Source organism: Myotis nattereri, assembly GCF_964212035.1.
Source record: "Myotis nattereri genome assembly, chromosome: 21".
NCBI lineage: Eukaryota > Metazoa > Chordata > Mammalia > Chiroptera > Vespertilionidae > Myotis > Myotis nattereri.
The window spans coordinates 10,038,357-10,063,525 of record NC_138097.1 but is presented as its reverse complement, the minus strand read 5'-3'; the positions used below and the strand labels follow the sequence as shown (position 1 = coordinate 10,063,525).

The window sequence follows — 25,169 nt, the reverse complement described above, 5'->3', positions numbered from 1 at the left end:
GACCAAAGAGTGCTTCGAGGGGAAGAAAAAGGGGCTCCCCCCCAATTGAGGGGGTGAAAGCCTGTCTACGTATGACATCAGCACAGCGGTGGCACTTCACAGAAAGTCCCAATGCTGCTGCATGAATCCCTGAGTCTAGCATTTGGGTGACATAAGCCGATATATTTCCTTTTTCCAGTCACGGAAGATTCCTGTTACTAATAACCATTAGCCTGTGGAGAAATGTGAACTTCCTTATGTGGTCAGGGACTCCGCTCCACAGATTCTGTTCTTCCGTGGGCCTCCCACGCCTGGAGCATGCACCAGGCGTGTGGAGAAGCCAGCACGCCCCTGCACCAGGCACCCGAGTGCAGTCGAGAAATTTTGGTGAATTTAGTAACTACACCCAAAGAATAGTCTTCTAAAACATGCTTAATCGTATCACCCTCCTGCTAAAAAACCCTCAATGATTCTCTATAAGAGAAGCCATCATGCCCGGCCAGTGTGGCTCAATGGTTGAGTGTCAACCTACGAACCAGGAGATCATGGTTCGATTCCCAGTCAGGGCACATGCCCGGGTTGTGGGCTCCATCCCCAGTGTGGGGGTGCAGGAGGCAGCCAATCCATGATTCTCTCTCATCATTGATGTTTCTCTCTCTCTCTCCCTCTCCCTTCCTCTCTGAAATCAATAAAAAATATATATATATATTTTAAAAACAAAGAAGCCATCATGCTGGACTCAGGAGGAAATGGGACCCTTGATGGAGAAGGGAGTGACACCCGGGTGAGGCTGGGCCCCCAGGTGAAGTGTGGGCACTGAGCTAATGAATTAACGATTTGGTGTGAAATGTTCCTCTTGCCAGGAGAAGCGTTAGGATCACAAGTTCTACTTCCTGTGTAGTGGCTTTGTCTTGTCTAGTTATCTCATTGCTTCATCTGAATTGAGTCAATAAAAACAAACAGGTTTTCCAAGAGAGACATTTCTTCAACATTAACTATTAGGCTTAATGATATGAAGGACAGATTAGAAGAGACCATAGGAGACAGAAAAGGAAACGGTGGTAAAGAAATAAGAAGGCCCGCCCGAGCCAGTTTGGCTCAGTGGCTAGAGCGTCAGTCCTCAGACTGAAGGGTCCTGGGTTCAATTCCTGTTGGACGCATGTGCCTCGGTTGCAGGCTCGATCCCCACTCCATGCAGGAGGCAACCAATCAATGCCTCTCTCTCTCTCTCTCTCCTTCCTTCCTTCTACTCTAAGAATCAATAGAAAAGTATTCTCAGGTGAGGATTAAAGTCGGAGAAAGATAAATATCACATGATCTCACTCATATGTGGAATATAATGAACAACAGAAACTGATGAACTGAAAATAGATCCAGAGACATAGAAGCATTGAACAGACCGTCCAACCTCAGGGGGAAGGGGGGGGAATAGGGGGAAAGTGGAGAGGAAGGGGAGAGATCAACCAAAGGACTTGTATGCATGCATAAAAGCAAACCCCATGGACACAGTCAGTGTTGGGGGGAGGGGGCATGTGAGGGAGGAGGGAGGAACAAGTGGGGAGAGGTCAATGGGGAAAAAAGGATTCATATGTAATACTTTAAACAATAAAGAATTATAAAAAAGGCCGTAACCGGTTTGGCTCAGTGGATAGAGCGTCGGCCTACGGACTGAAGGGTCCCAGGTTTGATTCCAGTCAAGGGCATGTACCTTGGTCACAGGCACATCCCCAGTAGGAGGTGTGCGGGAGGCAGCTGATCGATGTTTCTCTCTCATCGATGTTTCTGACTCTCTATCTCTCTCCCTTCCTCTCTGTAAAAAATCAATAAAAAATATATTTAAAAAAAAGAATTATAGCCAAACCGGTTTGGCTCTGTGGATAGAGCGTCGGTCTGCGGAATGAAAGGTCCCAGGTTCGATTCCGGTCAAGGGCATGTACCTTGGTTGCGGGCACATCCCCAGTAGGAGGTGTGCAGGAGGCAGCTGGTCGATGTTTCTCTCTCACTGAAGTTTCTAGCTCTCTATCCTTCTCCCTTCCTCTCTGTAAAAAATCAATAAAATATATTTTAAAAAAAAAATTATAAAAAATAAAAATTAAAAAATTAAATTAAAAAAAGTGAAAAGAAAGTAATAATTTAAAAAAAGAAAAGAAATGAGACGACCCTCAGAGACGGAGCCGATCAGCATTTTAGTCGGCAGAACCTATTGGCAGCAGCTTCTGAATCTATAACCTGAGCTTATCTTTCTCTTTCCTTTAGAATCTGGTGACTAATTTCACGAAGCAGAAGCTCACCACCTCTCAGCACCTGCCACCCCTGAAGTCACTGAGTCCGCTTATCCAGTCCTGGAAATACGATTAGGCCGCGGCGGTGACAGCAACACCATGATCAACCCCGGGTTACCCCAACGTGGTGGTCTAGTCAGCATCTTGGCCTTTCTGATGCTCATGTGATGGTCTGTCGTGCTTACTGGAGGGCACCATCCACCTGGGTGCTCCAGTTGGGAACCCCGGGGCCCCCGAATCCGTTCTCTCTCCCCTGTCTCAGCAGTCCTGTAGGGGAAAGTCCCTCTACGTTCCAGCCTCAATCCATCCACAGGGGACTCCTACTCCTTCCCCCTGGGGGCGTGTTAGAGGGAAAGTTCTTACTCACTCTTCCCCAAAGGAAGGGGAGTAGCTCTTCTGTTGATAAGAGAAGACATCTGTTGGCGTTGGCACGTGGGTGGGGCCACCGAGCCACAGACGCTCCAAACAAGCCCCACCCTGCCTCTCAGCGGGCCTGCCCGTGGCTGGTGCACAGAGCAGCGTTCTCCTTTTGGCTTCCTGTTTCCATGTGGCGAGTGCACCTGGGGCGGCTCAGGAAGTGCCGTCGGAGGCAGCGGGGTGCCGTTTTCTCTCCTACCCTGGCACGCTGTTCTACCAGGGGCGAGTCTGGGGCAGGCCTGTGACCTCCATGCAGCTGGTGGGATGGGAACTTGGAGTCTGCGTAATCCAACCCCCTCCCCCCGCCCCCCACCATGATGATTCCAGGGGCAGGTTTAATATACAAAACTGGTCACAACGGGGTCCTTCCTAATTTCCCCACCCACGTGCTCACCATCACTCTACTTCCTCTTGTCCTTTTCCCTCCAACGCTGACTTGCAGGACACATCTGAGAGTCAAATCTTTTAGAGTCTTTGCCTACACGAGAGCATCGTCCTGTTTCTCTTAGCGTGCGAGTGACAAACAGGTGGCATGTCGAATATGGAAATCTGAATACTTTTGCCCTTAAATCTCTAAAAACCAGCATTTCCTTGTCCTCTGAGATGAAAATCTCTAGTGAGTGTGAGGAAAAAATTGCGTTTTGTGATCAAATAAATTTTGGAAACCCTGGGTTAAAGATAAGAATTTTAAAAAAAGTTTTGATTCGAGAGAGAGGAAGGGATTGGGATAGAGCTAGAAAACATTGGTGAGAAAGAACCATCCATCGCTACCAGCCTGCAACCCACGTATATGCCGTGACCGGTGACCGGTGACCTTCTGGTTCATGGGCTGACACTCAACCATTGAGCCACGCCAGCTGGGCAAAGAGGTTTCTTAACTGGCGGGTTTCTAGAGCCCTCCTACTAACTGAGGAAGAGCACAGTGTTTCTCAAATGTAACAGACCACGCACTTCAAAGAAACAGTGTTCTATAAACCAACCTCCTAAAATTTTCATCTCATTGTATGACAAGAACCAAAGCAAGGCCCATCCCACAGAGGAGAGCCAGGTGTGAAGGCATCTCTTCCGGGTGTTCACACTAGTTAAGATGCAGGACGTTCTCACACCTCCTCGGGAATATAAATCAGAAATGCTCTAAACATTTGCTTTACTCTCTTTCTAAAAACACATTTATTTATTTATTGCTAATCATCACCAGAGTATATTTTTCCATTGATTTTCAGGGAGAGTAGAAGAGAGGGAAAGACAGAGAGAAACATTAATGTGAGAGAAACACATCCATTGGCTGCCTCCTGCACGCGCCCCGACCAGGGCCCGGGCCGGGGAGGAGCCTGCACCCAGATACGTGCCCTTGTCAGGAATCAAACCCAGGACCTTTTGGTCTACAGGCTGATGCTCTGTCCACTGAGCTGAACCAGCTAGGGCAGACACATCCTTTCAGAGGAAGGCAGTTTCTATAATTCATCGTGTTTCCCTTCTTTTTCAGTGTATTACCCACAGGTCTGAGATACTATTATATCTGCCGTAAATGTATGTTAATAGTTCAGAAATTCAACGAGGTGGCATCTGGGATATGCATTCGCTGCCGTGAGGACTGAGGAGTGAGGGGCTGCCAGAGAGGAGCAGCTGCAGAGGGAGGAGAGCTCGTGGTTCCGAGTTCTGACAACAGGTCTCGCCAGGGACCCGGCAGTGCCTCTCTCCTGCCGTGAGTGTGGCCCTGGCCGGAAGTCTGCTGGGCAGTGCCCTGGTCTTGGCTCGTACTGCCCACCCATGCCAACAGCCGGGCTCAGGCACCAGCCTCCTCTGCGGGGATGGCCGCCCACCGCAGGAGGGATCTCCCTGGGCCAGAGCTCTGCTGGTGTGGCTGCCCACGCTGGGAGGAAGCTGGGATATTTGTTAAACAATGTTCGTTTCATTTAAGATCACTGTATCAGAGCACTGAACTGCTGTCTGGGCCAGTTTGCCTGTTCTAGAATAGCACCCAGCCAAGAAATAGCTGTGACAAGAGAATTCTGAATACAATTTTTCTTTTTGTCCTAACAAGGATTCAAACCAGTGTTAATACTTTCAAATGATAAAACTTCACTAAGGAGGTAATAGACAATTGTCAATGGCAACCATTTTAAGCAAATACTTTTTTTGTTTTGTTTTGTTAATCCTCACCTAGGATATTTTTTCCATTGATTTTTAGAGTGAGTGGAAAGGGGGAAGGAAAGGAGCAGAATGGGGGGAGAGAGAAACACTGATGTGAGAGACATCGATTGGTTGCCTCCCACATGTGAGATCAAACCTGCAACCCAGGTACATGCCCTTGACTGGGAACCAAACCCAAGACCCTTCAGTGTGCAGACTGACACTCTACCACTGAGCAACACCGGCCAGGGCAGCAAATTCTTTCACAACCAAATGATTGCAGCCCATGAAAGGAAAGGTGGAACCACAGCCCTCTCCTTCCGGGTTCTCCTGAATGTATTAATATCTTCCGCAGAAGGTCATTTCACTTTTGTATTTAACTGGAGCTCGTAGTCCCACGATTCCTCAAAAGAGATTCACTGTTCACTCATGGGCCAGGCCCATGTTTAAAGAACATTTTTTGGCCCTAGATGGTGTGGCTCAGTGGATACAGCATCAGCCTGCAGATTGAAGGGTCCCGGGTTCGATTCTGGTCAAGGGCACATGCCCAGGTTGCGGGCTCAATCCCCAGTAGGGGGCATGCAGGAGGCAGCCAATGAATGAATCTCTCTCATTGATGTTTCAATCTCTCTCTCCCTCTCCCTTCCTCTCTGAAATCAATACAAATATACATATATTTTTAAAAGAACACTCTTTGACTCAGCTGTCCAGTCCCAGGACCCCAGGTAGGTGCTTAAAAAGAGAATCTAGAGACATCGCATGATCTGTGGATCAGACTTGTACTGTTTGCTGAACAACTTTCACTTATCTGTGTATGAACTGGGTTTCTGCCTTTCCTTCCCCGAGGAATTCATCTGCTCTCACAGTGGCACACATATAGGGCCAAGTCATATCCTGTGCTATTTCCCCTGAAAAGAGACAAAGTCTCCTGAACACACAGAGCAGCCCCCGCTTCCGGGACTCTGCACAAGCCATCCCTCTCCGGGAACATTCCCTTCCAGCTCTTTTCCTCTCTCTCTGTCACTTACGACCATTTGAAATTATTTCCTTAGCCAGGTAACTGCCATAAGCGTCTATGACGCAAGCGGCAGATCTTTTTAAATTCAAAATATCGTGGCAGTTAACTGGTTAATCCTTTGTTTGCCTGTCTGCTGTCTGTCATCTCCCACAGGACAGTACACCCAAGAAGGCAGGGGCACTGTCTATTCACCACTGAGTCCCGTGATTAGAACAGTGCCTCGCACAGAGAAGCAGCTCTGTAACTACCTGTTGGATACATGAACACATTATCCTCTTCTTTTTTATCCTTCAAGCCTCAGACTTTCCTCCAGGATGCCTTCTCCATCCCCCCCAAGACTGGTTCAGGCTGCCCCCACGAGCTTGCACAGCCCCTGAGCTGCCTCACTCTAGCTCACCGCACTGTGCTGTGACCACGTCCTTGCCTCGCCACCTCTCGCACTGAACTATCAGCAACTGCAGGGTAGGGACCATATTAGTTTTTATTTTTATTTTAATCCTCACCCGAGGATATTTTTCCATTGATTTTTAGAGAGAGTGGAAGAGAGAGGGAAAGACAGAGAGAGAAACATCAATGTGAGAGAAACACATCAATTGCTTGCCTCCCACATGCCCCCAACTGGGGCCCCGGCCAGAGAGGAGCCTATAACTGAGGTACGGGCTCTTGACCAGAATCGAACCCAGGACCCTTTGGTCTGTAGGCCGGATGCTCTATCCACTGAGCCAAACTGGTTAGGGGGGACCATAGTATTTTTTACATAGTATCAGCAATGTCTACAATGGTGCCTGACACTAGCATATACTTAAATCAATGGGTGAACGAACATTCCTCTCTGTGGCTTTTCTTCAACCCCCTCCTCTTCTAAGTTATTCCTTTGGTTGTAACAGCTGTGAGCATGTGTATATATTTAGACTATACTTGCTGCAAAAAGGATCTGAGATAACTACACACCCGCACACACACTCAGGGTATTTAGAGAGAGCATCTACATAGAAAGAGGAAATTGAGAAATCAGAAAAAGATATATTGTTAAATCAAGCGAAGAAACACTCAAAGGCTTTTGCTTGAAAATTCCAAGTGATCTGGACAATGGTTTGACATACTGCTCCACCCACACCTGCGTGAATTAGCTGAAGAACTGCCTCAATTCTCCTTTCCCTCCTGCATTCATGTAAAACTTATTACACATTCCAGAAAGGGATTCTCAACATCAGCTGTCATCTTCACTTTCCCTAATAATGGCCACATACCATACAAAACTAGGAGTCAGGCCTGAGCCGGTTTAGCTCAGTAGATAGAGCACCAGCCTGTGGACCAAAGGGTCCTAGGTTCGATTCCTGTCAAGGGCACGTGCCTCGGTTGTGGGCTCCTCCCCGGCCTCGGGCCCTGGTCGGGGCGCATGCAGGTGGCAACCAATCAATATGTTCCTCTGGCATCGATATTTCTCTCTGTCTTTCCTTCTCTCTTCCACTCTCTCTCTAAAATCAATGGAAAAACACCCTTGGGTGGGGATTTAAAAATAAATAAATAAAATAACGCCTTTAAAAAATAACAAAAAAACAAAAGTAGGAGTCAGAGTATCTCAGTGGACCAAATGCCGGGCATGTCCCTGGGGGCCGGAGAGACGGGAGCAGTAACTGTTCCCTGGGGAACATCCTTTGCTCTGAACAGATGGAAACTGCCAGGAGCCTGAGGACAAGGAAAGCAGCCTGTGCACCTGCAACTCCCCGACAGGGCCTGCCCGGCGTCTGGTCCCGGTCATGAGCGAGTGGACGCGTGTGGCACAGGGAGGGGCCCAGGCTGGGAGTCAGCTTGACCTGGGCTGAATCCGGGCCCCTCCAACCTCAGCAGTGGAATCTTAGGCCAGTAACTCTGGCATCCAGTTTCCTGAGTGGAAAATGGGGGTTAAAAAAACAAACCACTCAGTAAGTCTTCAGGACTAAATGACATCTAAACTGCCCAGCACAGTGCCTGGCATGGGTAGGTGCTCAGCACAGGAGTGCCCTTCCCCCCACTTCCTGGCTTTTAGGCTTCTGAAGCCAATTCTACCATCACTGCCAGGAATTCGGCTCTGCAGTCAGACTGACCCCGCCTCTGCGCCTTCCTCTACCTCCATGTGAGGAGTGAAGGGAGAGCAGGGCCCCCCGGCATGCTCGTTCTATGTCCTGGCCCACAAAGCCCTCTGCCCAATGCTGGCCGCCCATCGGCACGCCAGCTCCAGCCCCTGCTAAGGACCGGTCAAATAAAACTGTTAGGTGAGATCACAGCCTCTTTAGTCCTCCTTAACAGCCTAGGCCGATGGTTGGCAAACTGCGGCTTGCGAGCCACATGCGGCTCTTTGGCCCCTTGAGTGTGGCTCTGCCACAAAATACTGACTTCTACGCATGGGCCACGAAGTTTCAATCGCACTGTACATGCGTGCCTGCACGTGGTATTTTGTGGAAGAGCCACACTCAGGGGCCAAAGAGCCACATGTGGCTCGCGAGCTGCAGTTTGCCGACCACTGGCCCAGGAGTGTGCATCACCGTATAGGAATTTTCCTAAATACCGGCTATCTATTTCAGCTGTTCTTTACTGAATTTGAAAGTCCATAAATAGAAAAGCCTATGCAATTTTATCTGTAAATTCTAACAGCAGGTCAACATAAAGAAAACTAAATACATGTCTGTGTATCTGTTCCAGCGAGATAACTGAATCAGACTCTCTCAAAGCTGGTTCAAAGTCAGGTTTAACTCTGACGTTACTCATTTCTCAAGAAAATGTAGAGAAAGCCTTGCAATGGGGCTGCATTATATGCTGCTTATGTCCAGTTACTCCATGAAACGGAATCTTACTGATGCTGTGGTAAACACCTATAACAATCTTCCCAATGGCGGCAGAGGTGTTTCCAGGTTCCAAGTTACTTACTTTCATTGCCTCCATTCATCAGATAAAATGAAGATTTTTGAGGCCAAAGAGGAATTGCAGGGAAGATAAATCCTGAAAACCTCCCAAACATTTCAAAATGTATACGCTCCTTAGACAGTGAGAAAGGATATTTGCCGCCCAGGCTTGTCTCCAGGCCGTCGGTGCAGGGGGTGGAAGCGGGTCCTCGACGGCCTCTCCACCAGCCCGTGGTGGCGGGTGCCCCGCACGCTATCGGCTTGATGAAAGGACGGCTGCAAAGAGAAGGGGAGAAGGTTGGCCTGTGACCATGAAACTGCCACTCCCTCCCAGGAACAACAACGGGTAACAAAACAAAGGGAAAGAGTGCTTTTGTAATTTTACTCTATGGCTTTACCTGAGTCAAGGTCAAGAAAATACCGTAGCACACGAAGCTGTTTCTATACAGCTGCAGAATAAGTAAAAGCAGTCTTGTCCGGACAGCATGGCTCAATAGTTGAGCGTTGACCTATGAACCAGGAGGTCACTGTTTGGTTCCCGGTCAGGGCACATACCCGGTTGCGGGCTTGATCCCCAGTGTGGGGTGTGCAGGAGGCAGCTGATCAATGATATTCCCTCATCATTGATGTTTCTATCTCTCTAACCCTTTCCCTTCCTCTCTGTAATCAATAAAAACATATTTTAAAAAATAATCTTTAGTGCATGAAGATAGAGCTGAAAAAATAATATGTTAATACTAGAGGCCTGGTGCACGAATTTGTGCACAGGTGGGGCCCCTTGGCCTGGCCGGCGATCGGGGAGATTGGGGCTGATTGGAGCATATCAGGACTGGCTGGCTGGGTAATGGACCGTGGGAGGTTGGCCGGTTGCGGGAGGTTGGCTCTGGGAGGGCACTGACCACCAGGGGGAAGCTCCTGTGTTGAGTGTCTGCCCCCTAGCGGCCAGTGCGTCATCATACCAACCAGTCAACCTGTCGCAATGGTTGCTTTGGCTTATATATATATAGATACGTTGTTGCAGTCAGGAGGTGGAGAATCAGGGGGCTATGGGTTCATACATCAAATCCCAGAACCGAGGAATTACATCTGAAATGTGACAAATGTGAAATTTAAGACAGAAATAAGCTGGATACCTGCAGTATCCAGTGCCCAGAAATACAGATACAGTAACAGAAATAAAATGGGCCCGGCTGGCCGAAACCGGTTTGGCTCAGTGGATAGAGCGTCGGCCTGCGGACTGAAGGGTCCCAGGTTCGATTCCGGTCAAGGGCATGTACCTGGGTTGCGGGCACATCCCCAGTAGGAGATGTGCGGGAGGCAGCTGATCGATGTTTCTCTCTCATCGATGTTTCTAACTCTCTATCTCTCTCCCTTCCTCTCTGTAAAAAATCAATAAAATATATTTAAAAAAAAAAAAAATGGGCCCGGCTGGAGCGGCTCAGTGGGCTGAGCATCGTCCTGTGCACCTAAAGGTCACAGGTTTGATTCCTGCTCAGGGCACATTGCTGGGTTGCAGGTTTAATTACCGGTCAAGATGGAAGGCAACCAATAGATGTTTCTCTCTCAAATCGATGTGTGTGTGTGTGTGTCTGTGCGTGTACCTTCCTCTCTCTAAGCATGTCTTTAGAGGGAAAATAAATAAATAAATAAATAAATAAGATGGAACAGCTACAGACTGGGGACTAGTTATTCTGCACAGTGACTTCATAATTTTGATTGAATTGACAACATTAAAAATTCAGACTTAGGAGCTTCTAGGGGAAAATCAAAACATCTTGGCCACACGGATCCCACGTGGCAATAATGGGCTGGAACAGAGTGGCTGTTCTCTGTGGGTAGTAAGCCCGCTCTTGTGCTTTACTGACTTGTTGTGTTAGATATTTGAGTTTATAGCTTCGGGTAAGAAGAGGAAAAAGAATACTATCTAAATACAAGTGGAAAACTTGCAACTCATGATTCCCAAAAGGCATGAATGAAAGGATAAGCACATTCAAGATAAACCCATGGTCATTAGATCCAAAATACTTTGTTAAGGGTGCCTGGGGCATATTCTTAACATTTTTGAGAATGACAGCATAAAGGACATTTTTGGTTGTCAGAGAATAAACCCCAGGCTGGACCATTACAGCTCACATAATGAGGTGATGTGTATGCACACTGCATACACAGAGATGAATGTTTATGAAATATGTAAAAATAAGACTTTTAGTTAAATTGCATATGTAAAATATCTCGCTTTAATGAAAGGAGTCCTGTGAGGCCAATATTCTGTGTCCCCAAAAAATGTACACACAATGTCTGTAGATTCTATTACATTTTGAAAATGAAATGTATTTTTATAAACACTGTCTTGATAATCATTCAAAATGTGTATACATTTTTGGGGGACATCCTGTGTGTGTGTTTTTTTTTTTTTAATCTTCACCTAAGATCATGCCTCCTCCACGTGCCCCACCTGGGGAATGAACCTGCAGCCTGGGTATGTGCCCTGACAGGGAATCGAACTGAGACCTCCTGATTCATAGTTCATAGCTCGACGCTCAACCACTGAGCCATGCTGATTGGACTATTTTATCCATAGGTTTTTTTGTTGTTGTTGTTTTAAATATATTTTATTGATATTTTACAGAGAGGAAGGGAGAGGGATAGAGAGCTAGAAACATAGATGAGAGAGAAACATCAATCAGCTGCCTCCTGCACACCCCCTACTGGGGATGTGCCCGCAACCAAGGTACATGCCCTTGACTGGAATCAAACCCGGGACCCTTCAGTCCACAGACCAACGCTCTATCCACTGGGCCAAACCGGTTAGGGCTATCCAGAGTTTTTTATCTATAGTTTTTATATGGTTGTTCCCACAGAGAACATACATTTTTGCGATCTCTTTTTGTACTTAACGTCATTTTACAAAAAATATTCCATATGTTACATAACCCTTACAGCTATTAAGTCAGCATTTCATTTCCCATGCTTATGAGGCCCACATTCTGTGCTGCAGTTCAAAAACATGTGATTTGGAACCAAAGCAACAGTTCCAGTCCAGGGTCCTCCACTTACTGAGAAGTTACTTCGTCTTCCTTATCTGTAAAGTGGAAATGATGCTGCTGATAATTTTCTTGCAGGCTTGCTGAGAGCACTAAAGTACGTACTGCAAACACTGCCTTATCCCAGGGATCCTGGATGTTAATGGACCGAATTGTATCCTTCAAAATCCATGGGTTGAAGCTCTAACCTGCTATGTATTTGGATATGGGGCCTTTAAGGAGGTATTTGAGGTTGAAGTGAGGTTCTAAGGATGCATTCTAATCCAATAGGACTAGTGTCCTTATTAAGAGGAAGTGACACGAGCCCTAGCCAGTTTGGCTCAGTGGATAGAGCATCGGCCTGTGGACCAAAGGGTCCCAGGTTCGATTCTGGTCAAGGGCAAGTACCTTGGTTGTAGGCTCCTCCCCTGCCTGGGCCCTGGTCAGGATGCCTGTGGGAGACAACCAATCCATGTGTTTCCCTCACATCGATGTTTCTGTCTTTCCCTCTCTCAAAAAGATCAACAGAAAAATATCCTCGGGTGAGGATTAACAAACAAAACGAAACAAAAGAGGAAGTGACACCAGAGGGAAGGCCATGTAAGGACACGGTAAAGTGGCTATTTACAAGTCGGGAAGAGTCCTCACCAGAAACCAACTCCACCGACACTTTGGTTTTTGGACTTCTAGCTTCCAGAACTATGAGAAAATAAATGTGAAGTCCCCCAGCCATGGGACTGTGTTAGGGCAGCCTGAGCTGACCATTACACTGGGCATTAGAAGGATAGAGGTCCAGGTGGTTGATACTGGAAGCACTTTGTTAGAGGTGAGGCCGCCCTAGAGTCCTTTCGTGGACAGCAAGGATAGCATCAACGCTAGGGGCCTCCCCAAAAGTCTCCCCCAAGGGTCGGAGACCTCAGTTAGACATCCACCTGCTGCCCACGCCAGGGCACCTGTGAAAGCTGCAGCCTGGGAAGAAAGGCTGAAAAGAACGTTGGCAGGGCCTGTGACTTTCTTTAGCCAATGGCTCATGAGCAAACGCGACGTACATCTTGTCAAACAAAATTCTCATACTCTCCCTTCTGCCATGCGAACGCCGTCTCAAGCAGGGGGTGCGCCTTCAGCCTTGGGTGTCATTCTCAATTCCTGTCTATATCTGAGTCCACGTCTGCTTCCCTCTCTCTGGTAACATTCAGGTGGCATAGGAGATGGCTGGAAACTGAACAGCTCAGGAAGGTGCTAGACAGAGTGAGCTAATGCTTGGGCCTTAGGTCACACACATACTCTTTTGCTCTGCAGGCTCTCCTGCGGCCCTGTGATGGTGGTTTAGTTCTGAATTTTACTCCTTAGATCTTGGTAAGTGCATGAAAGACCAGCCCCTCGTGCTGAATACGCTTCTCTTGGGGGAGGTGTAGGGAGGCAGGCAGGCGCCTGGGTTCACAGGGCATTTTACTTGTATGCCGGCTCTAGTTCCTGGGGAACATCAGAGGCCCTCTCTTTAAAAAAGGGTCAGTCGGTCTCACAAAGAGACAACTGTGCCTCACGAGGGAGCCCAGCTGGAGATCATTCCAGCCACAGCCAGTACCTCCTTTGGTTTTCATGATGAGGGGAGGGAGTCCTGAGACCTGCCCACAACAAAGAAGAGGCCATTAACTCACTGCCTTGGGGTTAAAAGGACCGTTTAATTCTACCTTATGAATTGAGTAGAATGAATTGATTTCATAGCTTGGGTAGAGACTGTATTATACCACCATGGAAAAAAAATAAAAAAGCAGCACCTTAAAGATAACGTCAAAATACTTTACAAATCTCCAGGGTCAGGCCTCCGGGGCCTTGCCAGCCCTCCCTGCCTGCGGGTCCCCGCCCTCTTCCTTTGCCCTCTGCGGTGTCAGACCCGGGCAGGAGTGGGTGCTTATTTACACAGGCCAGGGAGCGAGGTCTTAAGTTCACAAAACTCCTGTAAGGCTCCTAACTTCTGGGAACAAGGCAAGGTTTTCCTCCCCACAGTCTGCAAGGGCTGCGCTATCTTGGGGCTAGTCTTCGTCCAGTCTTGCAGGGGAACTGAAGCCTCAGAGCCAATGAATCACCTGGGTGGGTGGTTGTTTTGTTTTTAATTTATTAATTTGAGAGAGAGAGGGAGAGATGGAGAGAGAGAGAGAGAGAGGTATGAAGGGAGAGAGAGAAACACCGATTCGTTGTTTCATTTATCGATGCATTCATTGGTTGATTCTTGTATGTGCCCTGATGGGGGATCGAACCCGCAACAATTACCTATCGGAATGACGCTCTAACCAACTGAGCTGCTTGCTAGGCAGGGGCCAGTGGTGTGTTGTTTGTTTTGTTTGTTTGTGTTTTGTTTTTTTTTAATATATTTTATTGATTTTTTTACAGAGAGGAAGGGAGAGAGATAGAGAGTCAGAAACATCGATGAGAGAGAATCATCGATCAGCTGCCTCCTGCACATCTCCCACTGGGGATGTGCCCGCAACCCAGGTACATGCCCTTGACCGGAATCGAACCTGGGACCTCTCAGTCCGCAGGCCAACGCTCTATCCACTGAGCCAAATCGGTTTCGGCTGTTTGTTTTGTTTTGAAGCATGGAGACTATGCCTTTTTTTACCAACTGAACTGGGGTGCAGTCTTCTCCGAAGGGCCAAATGAGCCCCGCTGGAAGGATGAAGGGGCTGTAAAGAGCAGCGCAGACCAGAGGAGATGCTGGCACCCAATCTTCCGACTTGAGACCTAACCTGTCACCATGTCCCTTGTGTTGCCCCGTCCTAGTCCTTACTTTAAATTGAAAGGTAAAAGGGAAGTAAAGCTAATAAGACAAACTAAGCTAAAATATTACTTTAAAAAATGATAGATAAAATGTTTTGTGTTTTTTTAAGGCAGCAAAGATCCCTACACACACACACACACACACACACACACACACACACTCAATGCAATCAAAATGGTCTCAGAGGTCCAGGCTAACTCATCTGTCAAAATAAGAAAAAAACAACAAACTATAAAAAACATGCTGAGGATACAGGGTCTCGGGTTCATGCTGGGGCTCCTGTTCAGTAAAAGGCAGATGAGAAAGTCCCTGTCCCAGGCAGGACTCGAAAATGCTTCTCCCCAGGAGAGGTCAGTATGACATCCTGCTGGCCCACGGCTGCAGCGGGGGACCTGTCACCACGCCCATGCCCAGCACTGTCTCTCTCAGCACCTGCAGCGTCTGGGACAGCAGGTTCCAGTACACGTTTGGTAAATTATTATTACGTTTCTAAATCATTGGGCTCCAAACAGTGCACGTGCCCCCCAGGGGTTACACAGGATGTGAAGAGGGCAAGACGACGTGAGAAGCTGTTTCCACTTAGTTTCCTGTTTTGTTTTGTTTTTTTGTTTTTTTTGTTTGTTTGTTTTGTTTTGTTTTGTTTTTTTATTGATTTTTCACAGAGAGGAAGGGAGAGAGATAGAGAGAGTTAGAAACATCGATGAGAGAGAAACATCGATCAGCTGCCTCCTGCACATCTCCCACTGGAGATGTGCCCGCAACCAAGATACATGCCCTTGACCAGAATCGAACCTGGGACCCTTCACTCCGCAGGTGGACGCCCCATCCACTGAGCCAAACCAGTTAGGACTAGTTTCCTGTTTTCTGTGTATACCATGTAATAGTAGAGTGGTATGTAATTTATAAACAAACATACCCAGATTGGGTATACAAAACTCTTGAATGCATGATCAAAAAGTTTAAATGAGCCCTAACCGGTTTGGCTCAGTGGATAGAGCATCAGCCTGCGGACTGAAGGGTCCCAGGTTCGATTCTGGTCAAGGGCATGTATCTTGGTTGTAGGCACATCCCCAGTAGGAGGTGTGCAGGAGGCAGCTGATTGATGTTTCTCTCTCTCATCAATGTTTCTAACTCTCTATCCCTCTCTCTTCCTCTCTGCAAAAAAATCAAAAAAATATTGATTTTAAAAAAGTTTAAATGAAAAAATATTGATAATTACTGAAATTGGTGGATAGCTAAACTTTTTCATTATAAAATGAAGAATTTCAGCTTCAAATCCTCAGGGATGGGTGTGGGCATGGCAGGGGTTAATGTAGACACCAAGCCTCTAAAAACCATCACTGTTGCCCTGGCAGGTAACTCGGTTGTTAGAAGGCTGTCAGGATACGCCAAGGTTGCAGGTTCAATCCCTGGTCACATACAAGAATCAGCCAATGAATGCATGAGTGGAACAATGAGTCAATGGTTCCCTTTCTCTCTCTAAATCAATTTAATAAAAAAAAAAAAAAAAAAAAAAAAAAAAAAAAAAAAAAAGCCTATTACTGGCTTTCCAGAAAGTGCCACACAAGCCCCAAAAGACGTAGAAGTTTTCATTGCCCATCCCCCACCCCCACCTTCCTGCCTGGTGCGCGGTGTTCCTGTGGAGAGAAAGGCCTTCCGCTGAGGGTGAGTGCAGTTCCCCTTTTAACTCTACTAATAAATCATGACTGGAGAAGCTGGCTGAGGGCAAATGGGGTCTGTCCATTTCTTGCCTCCAGAACAGCGGTTCTCAACCTGTGGGTCGCGACCCCATTGGGGGTCAAACGACCCTTTCACAGAGGTCGCCTAAGGCCATCGGAAAACATATATGATCACATATTGTTTTTGTGATTCATCACTATGCTTTAATTGTGTTCAATGTGTAACAATGAAAATACATCCTGCGTATCAGATATTTACATGACGATTCATAACAGTAGCAACATGACAGTTATGAAGTAGCAACGAAAATAATTTTATGGTTGGGGGTCACCACAACATAAGGAGCTGTATGAAAGGGTCGCGGCATGAGGAAGGTTGAGAACCACTGATCCAGAAGGAGCTGGTTTGCTTCTCATGGTGATGACCGATAAAAAAAAGAGACTGGAAAGGGAAGAGGAGTTTTGTGTGCTAAGACTTTAGCAGTGACAGGCAGGAGGCACCTGGCCCAGAGGCAGGTTAAACAGGAAAGCAACTGTCCATTAGAGTAAGGCCAAAGGTGTCCTCAGAGGCCAGATCGGTCACGTAGGTAGTTAAGGTCAAGAAGGAAAGGAGCCAAAGTGCCTGACCCCTGGTTCCATCCCATCACCTGCCTCTTCCTCCGCAGGAAATGGACATGAGGAAGAGTCACTGGCTGGCACTGGCCACCCTTCCCCCTCCTTCCAGTCTTGTTGCAATCTGAGTCATACCAGACCCCCCACTGCGATTGAACTTGGTAAGATCCTTCGTAAGATCCTCGCTGGGTTTACAAGAGATCTGAGTTGGATTTAAAAAAAAGTGTGTGTGTGTGGGGGGGGGAATAGATGGAACAAAATTTTAAAATGTTGAAATTTATTGGAGGGATGGGTGAAGGTGACCAAGAGGTACAAACTTTCCGTTTAGCCCTCGCTGGTTTGGCTCAGGGGATAGAGCATCGGCCTGCAGACTGAAGAGTTTCGGGTTCAATTCCAGTCAAGAGCACATGCTCACGTGGCAGGCTCAATCCCCAGCAGGGGGCGTGAAGGAAGCAGCTGATCAATGATTCTCTCCCATCATTGATGTTTCTCTCTCCCTCTCCCGTCCTCTCTGAAATCAATAAAAATATATTTTAAAAAAACACACAAAATACTTCCCTTTTTAAGATAAATAAGTTCTAGGGATGGACACTAAAGTTAACAATACTGTATTATATATTTGAAAGTGGCTAAAAGAGAAGATCCTAAAAGTTCTCATCCCAAGAAACAACATTTATAACTACTAGTATGTGAGGTGATGGATATTAACTAGACTTACTATGGTTATCATTTTGCAATACAATTGACACTTGAAGAACACAGGTTTGAATGCACGGGTCCACATATACACACATTTTAAAAAATAAATACCTGTACTGTTTTTGATCCACAGTTGGGAGTCTGTGGGTGCAGAGGGCTGATTGTATGCATGGGTCTATGCTGTTTTAAATAGGGGACTTGAGCATCCTTGGACTTGGGTATCCAAGAGGGGCTCTTGAAACCAATCCACCATGGACACAGAGGGACAACTTAAGCTTTTTGGAAATCAAAAGTTATTCAGATTTTCGACTACATGGGGGTTGGTGCCCCATACCCCACGTTGTCCAAGGGTTAACTGTATATACATGCAGCAAATCATTATGTTGTACACCTTAAACCAGTGGTTCTCAACCTTCCTAACGCCGCAACCCTTTAATACAGTTCCTCATGTTGTGGTGACCCCCAATTTCATTGTTACAAATTGAACATAATTAAAGCATAGTGATTAATCACAAAAACAACATGTAATTAAATATGCGTTTTCCGATAGCCTTAGGCGACCCCTGTGAAAGGGTCGTTCGACCCCCAAAGGGGTTGCGACCCACAGGTTGAGAACCGCTGCCTTTAAACTAATACAATGTTATATGTCAATTATATCTCTGGAAAATTAAACTGGTAAAAATTATTGAAACTGATAATAAGTATAAAGGAGTTCATTATTCTATTCTCTACTTTTGGGTATACTTTAAATTTCTAGGTAAAAAGTTTAATATTTTTATAAATAAAATTATGACACTAATAAGTTAAGGGTGTGGGGTTGGGGGGTTTTTGTGTGTGTGTTTTTTTGTTGTTTTTTTTTTTTAGCTTTAACCCAGTAACTTCTATAGATAGGAAAAAAAGGATGAAGGTTAAGTTTTCTATCATACAGCCAGCAAAAATATTATTAAAATGCTTTTGTCTACATGACTTTACAGGACAAATAAATACCTAATTTCACAAAGGAACTAGAAAAGTATCATAGGAGAAAATATTCTGGAGGGAATAAAATAATCTGGAATATTTAGTTAGATATAAGAGCACATGGCAATTCTAAATAAAGCATATTGAGTTAAAAAAGTAAAAAAAAAGTACATCCTGTTTTTGCTTTAAAAGAGCCTCGGGTACTTTTTCATCTGGCTACTTGCTTGTGAAGCGCACACAGTGTCGTCCCGTCTGGATTCAGACAGTCACAGAGTGAAGAACGCCCTTCCAGGTCAGCCAAGCGCCTGCGCAGCATCCTCACCCAGGGCCACCCAGGGCCGCGGGAGATGGGAACCACTGCTTTCCCAGGCCGGCCACGCCCTTGTCAGGCAGCCATACTTCTGGTTTTTCCCTTAGGCTGATCTGGAAACGTCCTTGGGGGAATTGCCCAGACGAGAGGTTTCTAAAAATTCATTACTGTAAGATCGTTCTCTTCCAGGAGGAAGCAATCTATCTACCAAAAGTGGAAGAGAAGTTTCTCCTTTTGAGTAAAAACTGCCAGTGAGTCTGGTGGCTTGAGTGGAGACTCCGGGTTACGTTGGTTTGGCATTCCTTTTGTCAACCAAATGGTGCGTCTGGCAGGACTCAGAAGGCGGAAGCCTTTTTTAAAAATCTGCAAGTGCCCATCTCTGCCTACAACTGGGGAGACAAAACCAACTACTCAGCTATGTTGAGCCAGGCCCTCCTTCGAGGAGTTCTGATTGAATCCATGGTGCCTACGCAATGAAGCCTCCATAACCCAAGACGATGGGGTTCAACAGAGAGATCTGGGGCGAATGGAGCTCTTGGAGCGCGTAGGGAAGCTCCTGTCCCTTCCCACAAACCATCCCCTACATATGCATGTCTTCACCTGCGTGCTCATCTGTATCCGTTATTCTATCATTTTATAACACACTGGGAAACATAAGTGTTTCCCTTAGTTCTGTGAACTCTTACAGCCAATTTACTGAATCAAGGGAGGGGCCATGGGAACCTCCAGTTGCAGCCAAGTCGGACAGAAGATACGGATAACCTGGGGACATGAACTTGAGCCTGGCATCTGAAGTATGCGTAGGACTGGGCCCTTAATCTGTGGAATCTGATGCTATTTCCTGGCAGATAGTGTCAGAACGGAGTTGAATTGTTGGAGAACTGCTTGCTGGTGTGGGGAACCCCCACTCCCTTACCCCCACAGTGAAGTTGGGTACAGAACTAAAGGCCCACTAGGTCAGGCTGTGACTAGCGGGCCCAGGACATGGCAAAGTCCTCTTCTCTGACCCAAGATCCAGGACTGTCCACTTCCCCAGGGCTGCTGGCCCAGTGGGGAAGGAGGGAGAAAAGACACACACTCACATCTCACCATTACAAAGCCAAAGTGTACTTCATAGTAGTTCGCAGACGCAGAAGAACCGAGAAACCAGACACTCAGAGCCATCAGTGACTAAGAAAATTCAGGGTCTGTCGAAACCATTATTTTTAAAGATAACCAACCAGCTTAGATCAAATTATTTTTAGAAGTAATACCTTTTCATTCTTAAGTTAAAAATATAAAGATGGACAGTGAAGAGGCAACCTCAAACTCCTGTTTCCCTTCTATCTAGTTTCCACCTCCCAATGGGTAACCAGGTTAGTTTCTTGTGACTCTTTCCAAATACTAGTTATGCACACACAGCAAATATAAATATATATTACTTCGCCTCCTTTTTAACACAAATGGTAGCATACTAATACAGTCTGAACCTTACATTTAAATTTAATTTCCATTAAATTTCTAGAACTGATTTCAATTTCTTAGTTCTTTCTCTGAACCTCAAAATATAAAAAGTCAAACAAAAATATTAGAAAACTCAATAAAATTAAAAGTCACTGCCCAGCCAGGTGTGGCTCAGCGGTTGAGCGTCAGGAACCAAGAGATCACCAGTTCGATTCCAGGTCAGGACATATGCCAGGGTTGCGGGCTCCATCCCCAGTGTGGGCCGTGCAGGAGGCAGCCGATCAATGATTCCCTCTCATCATTGATGTTTCCATCTCTCTCTCCCTCTAATCTCCTCTTTGAAATCAATAAAAATATATATTTTTAAAAAACTGTCAGAGAACATACACCAACACTATAATTGGATTACTCTCTTCTTGGCAGTTCATGTTGGCCAATATCTCCTAGGTCTATATCCATCTTAGTATTTCCTGGTCCTCAAAGTCTAGGATCACAAGTCTTGTGCCCTCTCCATTTAACTACAGTCACACCTCCCCGACAGAGGAGTCTAAAATATAACTTGATGTATCATTCTCCTCCTCCTAGCCCAGCTTCATGATGGAGGAGTTGCCTCAACTACTTCCTCAACTTGCATTCCCCCCTCAGTCCCCTACGCCTCTACTCCAGTGAAATTCCTGCCCCCAAGATAACCATGGAGTTTCCTTGCCACTGAATCAAACTGGACTTTTTCAGCTCTTCAGTTCCTTGGCCTCTCAGAAGCATCTAAATCAGTGGTTCCCAACCTCCTGTTTTTGGCTATGCCTCACCTAAGCATCTCTAACATCCTGAGGCCCCCGCCCCCCCATTCCCCCCCCCCCCGTGACATATAATTCTAATTATTCAAAAAGTGAACTCCTATTCACGTGGAGGAAGCCTAAAAAGCCATTAACTTGATCTAAACAAGCTTCCAAAGAACATGGCATCCATGAAAGAGAAAAATAAAAGAACGAAAGAACAGTTGAAGGACTGAGGAAAAAAACACTAATAATTGTTTAACAAAATAATAATATGAAGTGATATAAAAAAGTAGCAAATAAAGTTTCAAAACATGTCATAGAGAACTGAAATGCATAAATATGTCACAATATATATTTATAGACTATATATGAGGCCCTTAGAACCATAAGAAATGCAAAAAATTCACCGTTAATAATTCAATCTTGAATTGCCCTCCTTAAACATCAAATTGCCCCCCTGGGGGGCGTGTGCCCCTCGTTGGGAACCACTGATCTAAACTCATTGACAATTTACTCTCTTGGCTTCAGGGACTCCAGGCCCTCCTGGTTTTCCTCCTGCCTCTCTGGGTGTTCCTCTGCAGTCTGCTTTACAGGCTCCTGCACTTCCTGGCCGTCCTTAAAATGCTGGGATTCCTCGGGGCTCTATCATGCCATTCTATCTCCAGCCCAGATCTCTCTCTGAGCTTCAGACTTGGATATTCAACAGCCCGCTGCACAGCTCTTCTAGGAACTGCCTGCAGGCATTTCAAACTCAACATGTTTAGAAGTGAACTTGTCATCTTCCTCCCAAAGCAGCCCTATCTCATGTCTTTTACGTCTCTGGGAGTAATATCACCCAAGCGCTTAACCCAGGAAGCTTTGGGTCATCCTTGAGCGCTCCTCCCCCACCCCTCTCCATCCCAAGTCTGGTCACTCCGACCTCCTAAACATTCTCAAACCCACTACTACCCTCAATTCCCTCTCTCTCCGCTCCATCCAGGATTACTGCAACAGCTTTGTTAACTGGTCTTTTTGTCTCAAACCTTGTTTCCTCCAAACTAGTTTCCACACTGCAGTCAGAATAATCTTCCTAAATCACCGATCTGATCACATCATTCCGATGCACAAAGCCCATTAATGACAGGATTAAAAAAAAAAAATCTTAACAAGCTGATTTTAAAGTTCATCTGGAAAAATAAACATGCAAGAATAGCCTGGAAAAATTACTGCAAAGAAGCATGAGAATGAATTAACCCTGCCAGAATTTTGAAATGTAATATAAAGCTGTAATAATCAGTTGAAACAGTGTGGTTCTCTTGTATGAACAGACACATAAATCAAGAAAAGAGGATAGGAAGTCCCAAAACAAAATCTAACATATGTGGGAATTTAGTAAATGACAGAAGCAGAATTTTAAAGTAGTGGGAGGAAAGTCATTATTTCATAAACAGTGTTGAGACAACTGGTTAGCAAACTGGAAAAAACAACAACAGTCAGATCCACATATACATCTTACGTTAGCATAAACTCCTGACTGATCAAAGATTTTAAATGTAAAGATGAAGGCACAAAGTATTACAAGAAATAAAGAATTTTTAGCATGACAAAAATACAAGAAGCCATAAAAATGTATTTTAAAAAATTAAATGTATGCATAGAAAAAAACTCATCATGAAGAAAGTCAAGAGACAAATGGCAAATTGGGAAAATATTTCCAACTTATATCACAGAAAAAGTCTACTTTTTTGCCCTAACTGGTTTGGCTCAATGGATAGAGCATGGGCCTGCGGACTGAAGGGTCCTTGGGTTCGATTCCAGTCAAGGGCATGTACCTTGGTTGCAGGCACATCCCCAGAAGGGGGTGTGCAGGAGGCAGCTGATCGATGTTTCTCTCTCATCAATGTTTCTAGCTCTCTATCCCTCTCCTTCCTCTCTGTAAAAAATCAATAAAATATATATTTTTTTAAAAATTCTACTTTTTCTAATATATAAACAGCTCCTAAAAAGTCAAGAAGAAAAAGATCAACTACCTCAAATAATTAAGGGAAAAAGCTATGAACAAATTGTTTGCAGTAAAGACAACAAAAAATGATTCATAAACATAGAGAAAAAATGCACCTCACCCAGAATAATGGAATGCAATTAAAACTACATAGAAATATGATTTTTTCACCTATAAGACTTACAAAGATCAGTCTGATAAACAGTGAGTTGGGGAGGATGTGGGCAAACTCGTACATAGCAGGTTGGGATGTGAAATTGGTACAACTTGTACGGAAGACGAACTGACACTATTAAAACTACGAATGCATATACTCAGTGATCCAGCAGTTACACTTCCAGAATTTTTCTTGCAGCTATACCTGCATGTGTATAAAATTACAGGTGCATAGGGTTATTCACTGCAACATAGTTTGTACATTTTTTAGAAGTATGTAAGTAAATGTATGTCAATCAGGAACTAGTTGAATAAATTACTTTAAATCCATACAGTAGGCTACTGTGCACTCAAAACAAAAACAAGAATAAGCATGTTCTTTGGGAGCTGATATGGAAAGCTTGCCATGAGATGCTAGATGAAAAAAGCAAGGTACAGAACGCGTATGGTTACCTACTTTCTGGGTAAAAGGATGGGGTAAAGTGAATTATATTCATATTTGTTGACACCTAGATAAAATAGCCCTGAAAGTATAAACAAACATGACAACACGGGTTGTCTGTGGGGAAGTGAACTGGGTGACTAGTTCAGAGATGAAAGGAATTATTTTTCTCTGCATTGTCTTTTGATTATCTTTAATCTTGAACCACATGCACAAATGTATATATACATCTATTAAACACAAATAACTAAAACTAAAGTCAAAGAGCATATTATAAAACTTCAGCAACTACACTGATGTGGAAATGGACAGAGAAAACGCTACAGCAATGGAACAAAACAAAAAAAGAACCATATAAAAAATAAACTATTTGAGAATTGAAAAAATAGGTTGGCCACAGAAGGAAAAAAGTGGGATCTCTGTTTCAAGTCTCACATCAATATTCCAAAGTAGCCGAAACCGGTTTGGCTCAGTGGATAGAGCGTCGGCCTGCGGACTGAAGGGTCCCAGGTTCGATTCCGGTCAAGGGCATGTTCCTGGGTTGCGGGCATATCCCCAGTGGGAGATGTGCAGGAGGCAGCTAATCGATGTTTCTCTCTCATCGATGTTTCTAACTCTCTATCTCTCTCCCTTCCTCTCTGTAAAAAATCAATAAAATATATTTTAAAAAAATATTCCAAAGTAGTCACAGTATTAGAATAAAGTCTGGGTTTTAAAAAAAATGGGTGAATGTTTGAGAAATTTTGAAGTAATGAAGGCCATTATAAACATACTATAAATTATAACAGAAGCCATAAAAAGACCAAGACATTTGCCTCAGAAAACTCCCCCCACCCCCCAAAATACAAATTACTAAATGAGGAAAATTTATATATATATGGCAGATTGTGTCAGACTCCAAGGCCTCCGCCACGGATCCCGGCTTCTGATGTTCACGCTTCTGTAGCTCCCAGCTGCTGAGTAAGGGCAGGACTCATGACTTTCTTCTGGCCAATAGGCTAGGGCAGTGGGGTGATTCTATTTGGGTATTTCCTTACTGGCCTGGAAGAAATCGCTGCCATGACATTAGTGGCCACGCTGGAGAAGGCCACCTGGCAAGGAAGCGCAGTGGCCCAAGGAGCTGAGGGGAGCCTCTGGCAAACCCCGATTCCTCAGTCGTGCAGCCACAGGAAACACGTTCTGCCAACAGCCCGGCAGGAGCCTGAGGCCCGCTCCCAGGCCTCAGCTGGTATATGGCTGGCACAGCCTGGCGAGACCCGCAGGCAGAGGACCCACAAAAGCCCCAGACTTCTGACCGACAGAAATTGTCGGGTAATAAAGTGTGCGTTGTTTTAAGCCACTAAGCTTGTGGTAACTTGTTACACAGCAATAGAAAACTAATACACGAAATACAGTTTCCTTAATACCGCATGACTACATTCAAGTCAACAACGGACCCCCACAGAGGAGGGTCGCCCAATGGGATTGTAAGGGAGCAGAGGAACCCCTAAGCCCAGAGATGGGTCCTCGGAAGGCCCTGGCAAGGGGTGTTCTTGGGCCATCTCACTCGATCCACACAAACGCCTGGGGAGGGCGGGAAGCTCCCAAGACCTTCTCCA

General features: G+C 45.5%; 1 protein-coding gene across 1 annotated transcript in view; it reads right to left on the bottom strand.

Annotated features, from left to right (window-relative positions):
* CRTC3 (CREB regulated transcription coactivator 3) overlaps positions 1-25,169 on the bottom strand; it is a gene marked incomplete at its 5' end in the record, with an annotated part of 1,283,408 nt that overhangs the window by 1,219,381 nt on the left and 38,858 nt on the right. Inside the window, one exon of the mRNA XM_081114743.1 lies at positions 8,868-8,987. Within this exon, the coding sequence (XP_080970869.1) occupies positions 8,868-8,987 (120 nt within the window). The remainder of the gene's footprint in view (positions 1-8,867; positions 8,988-25,169) is intronic.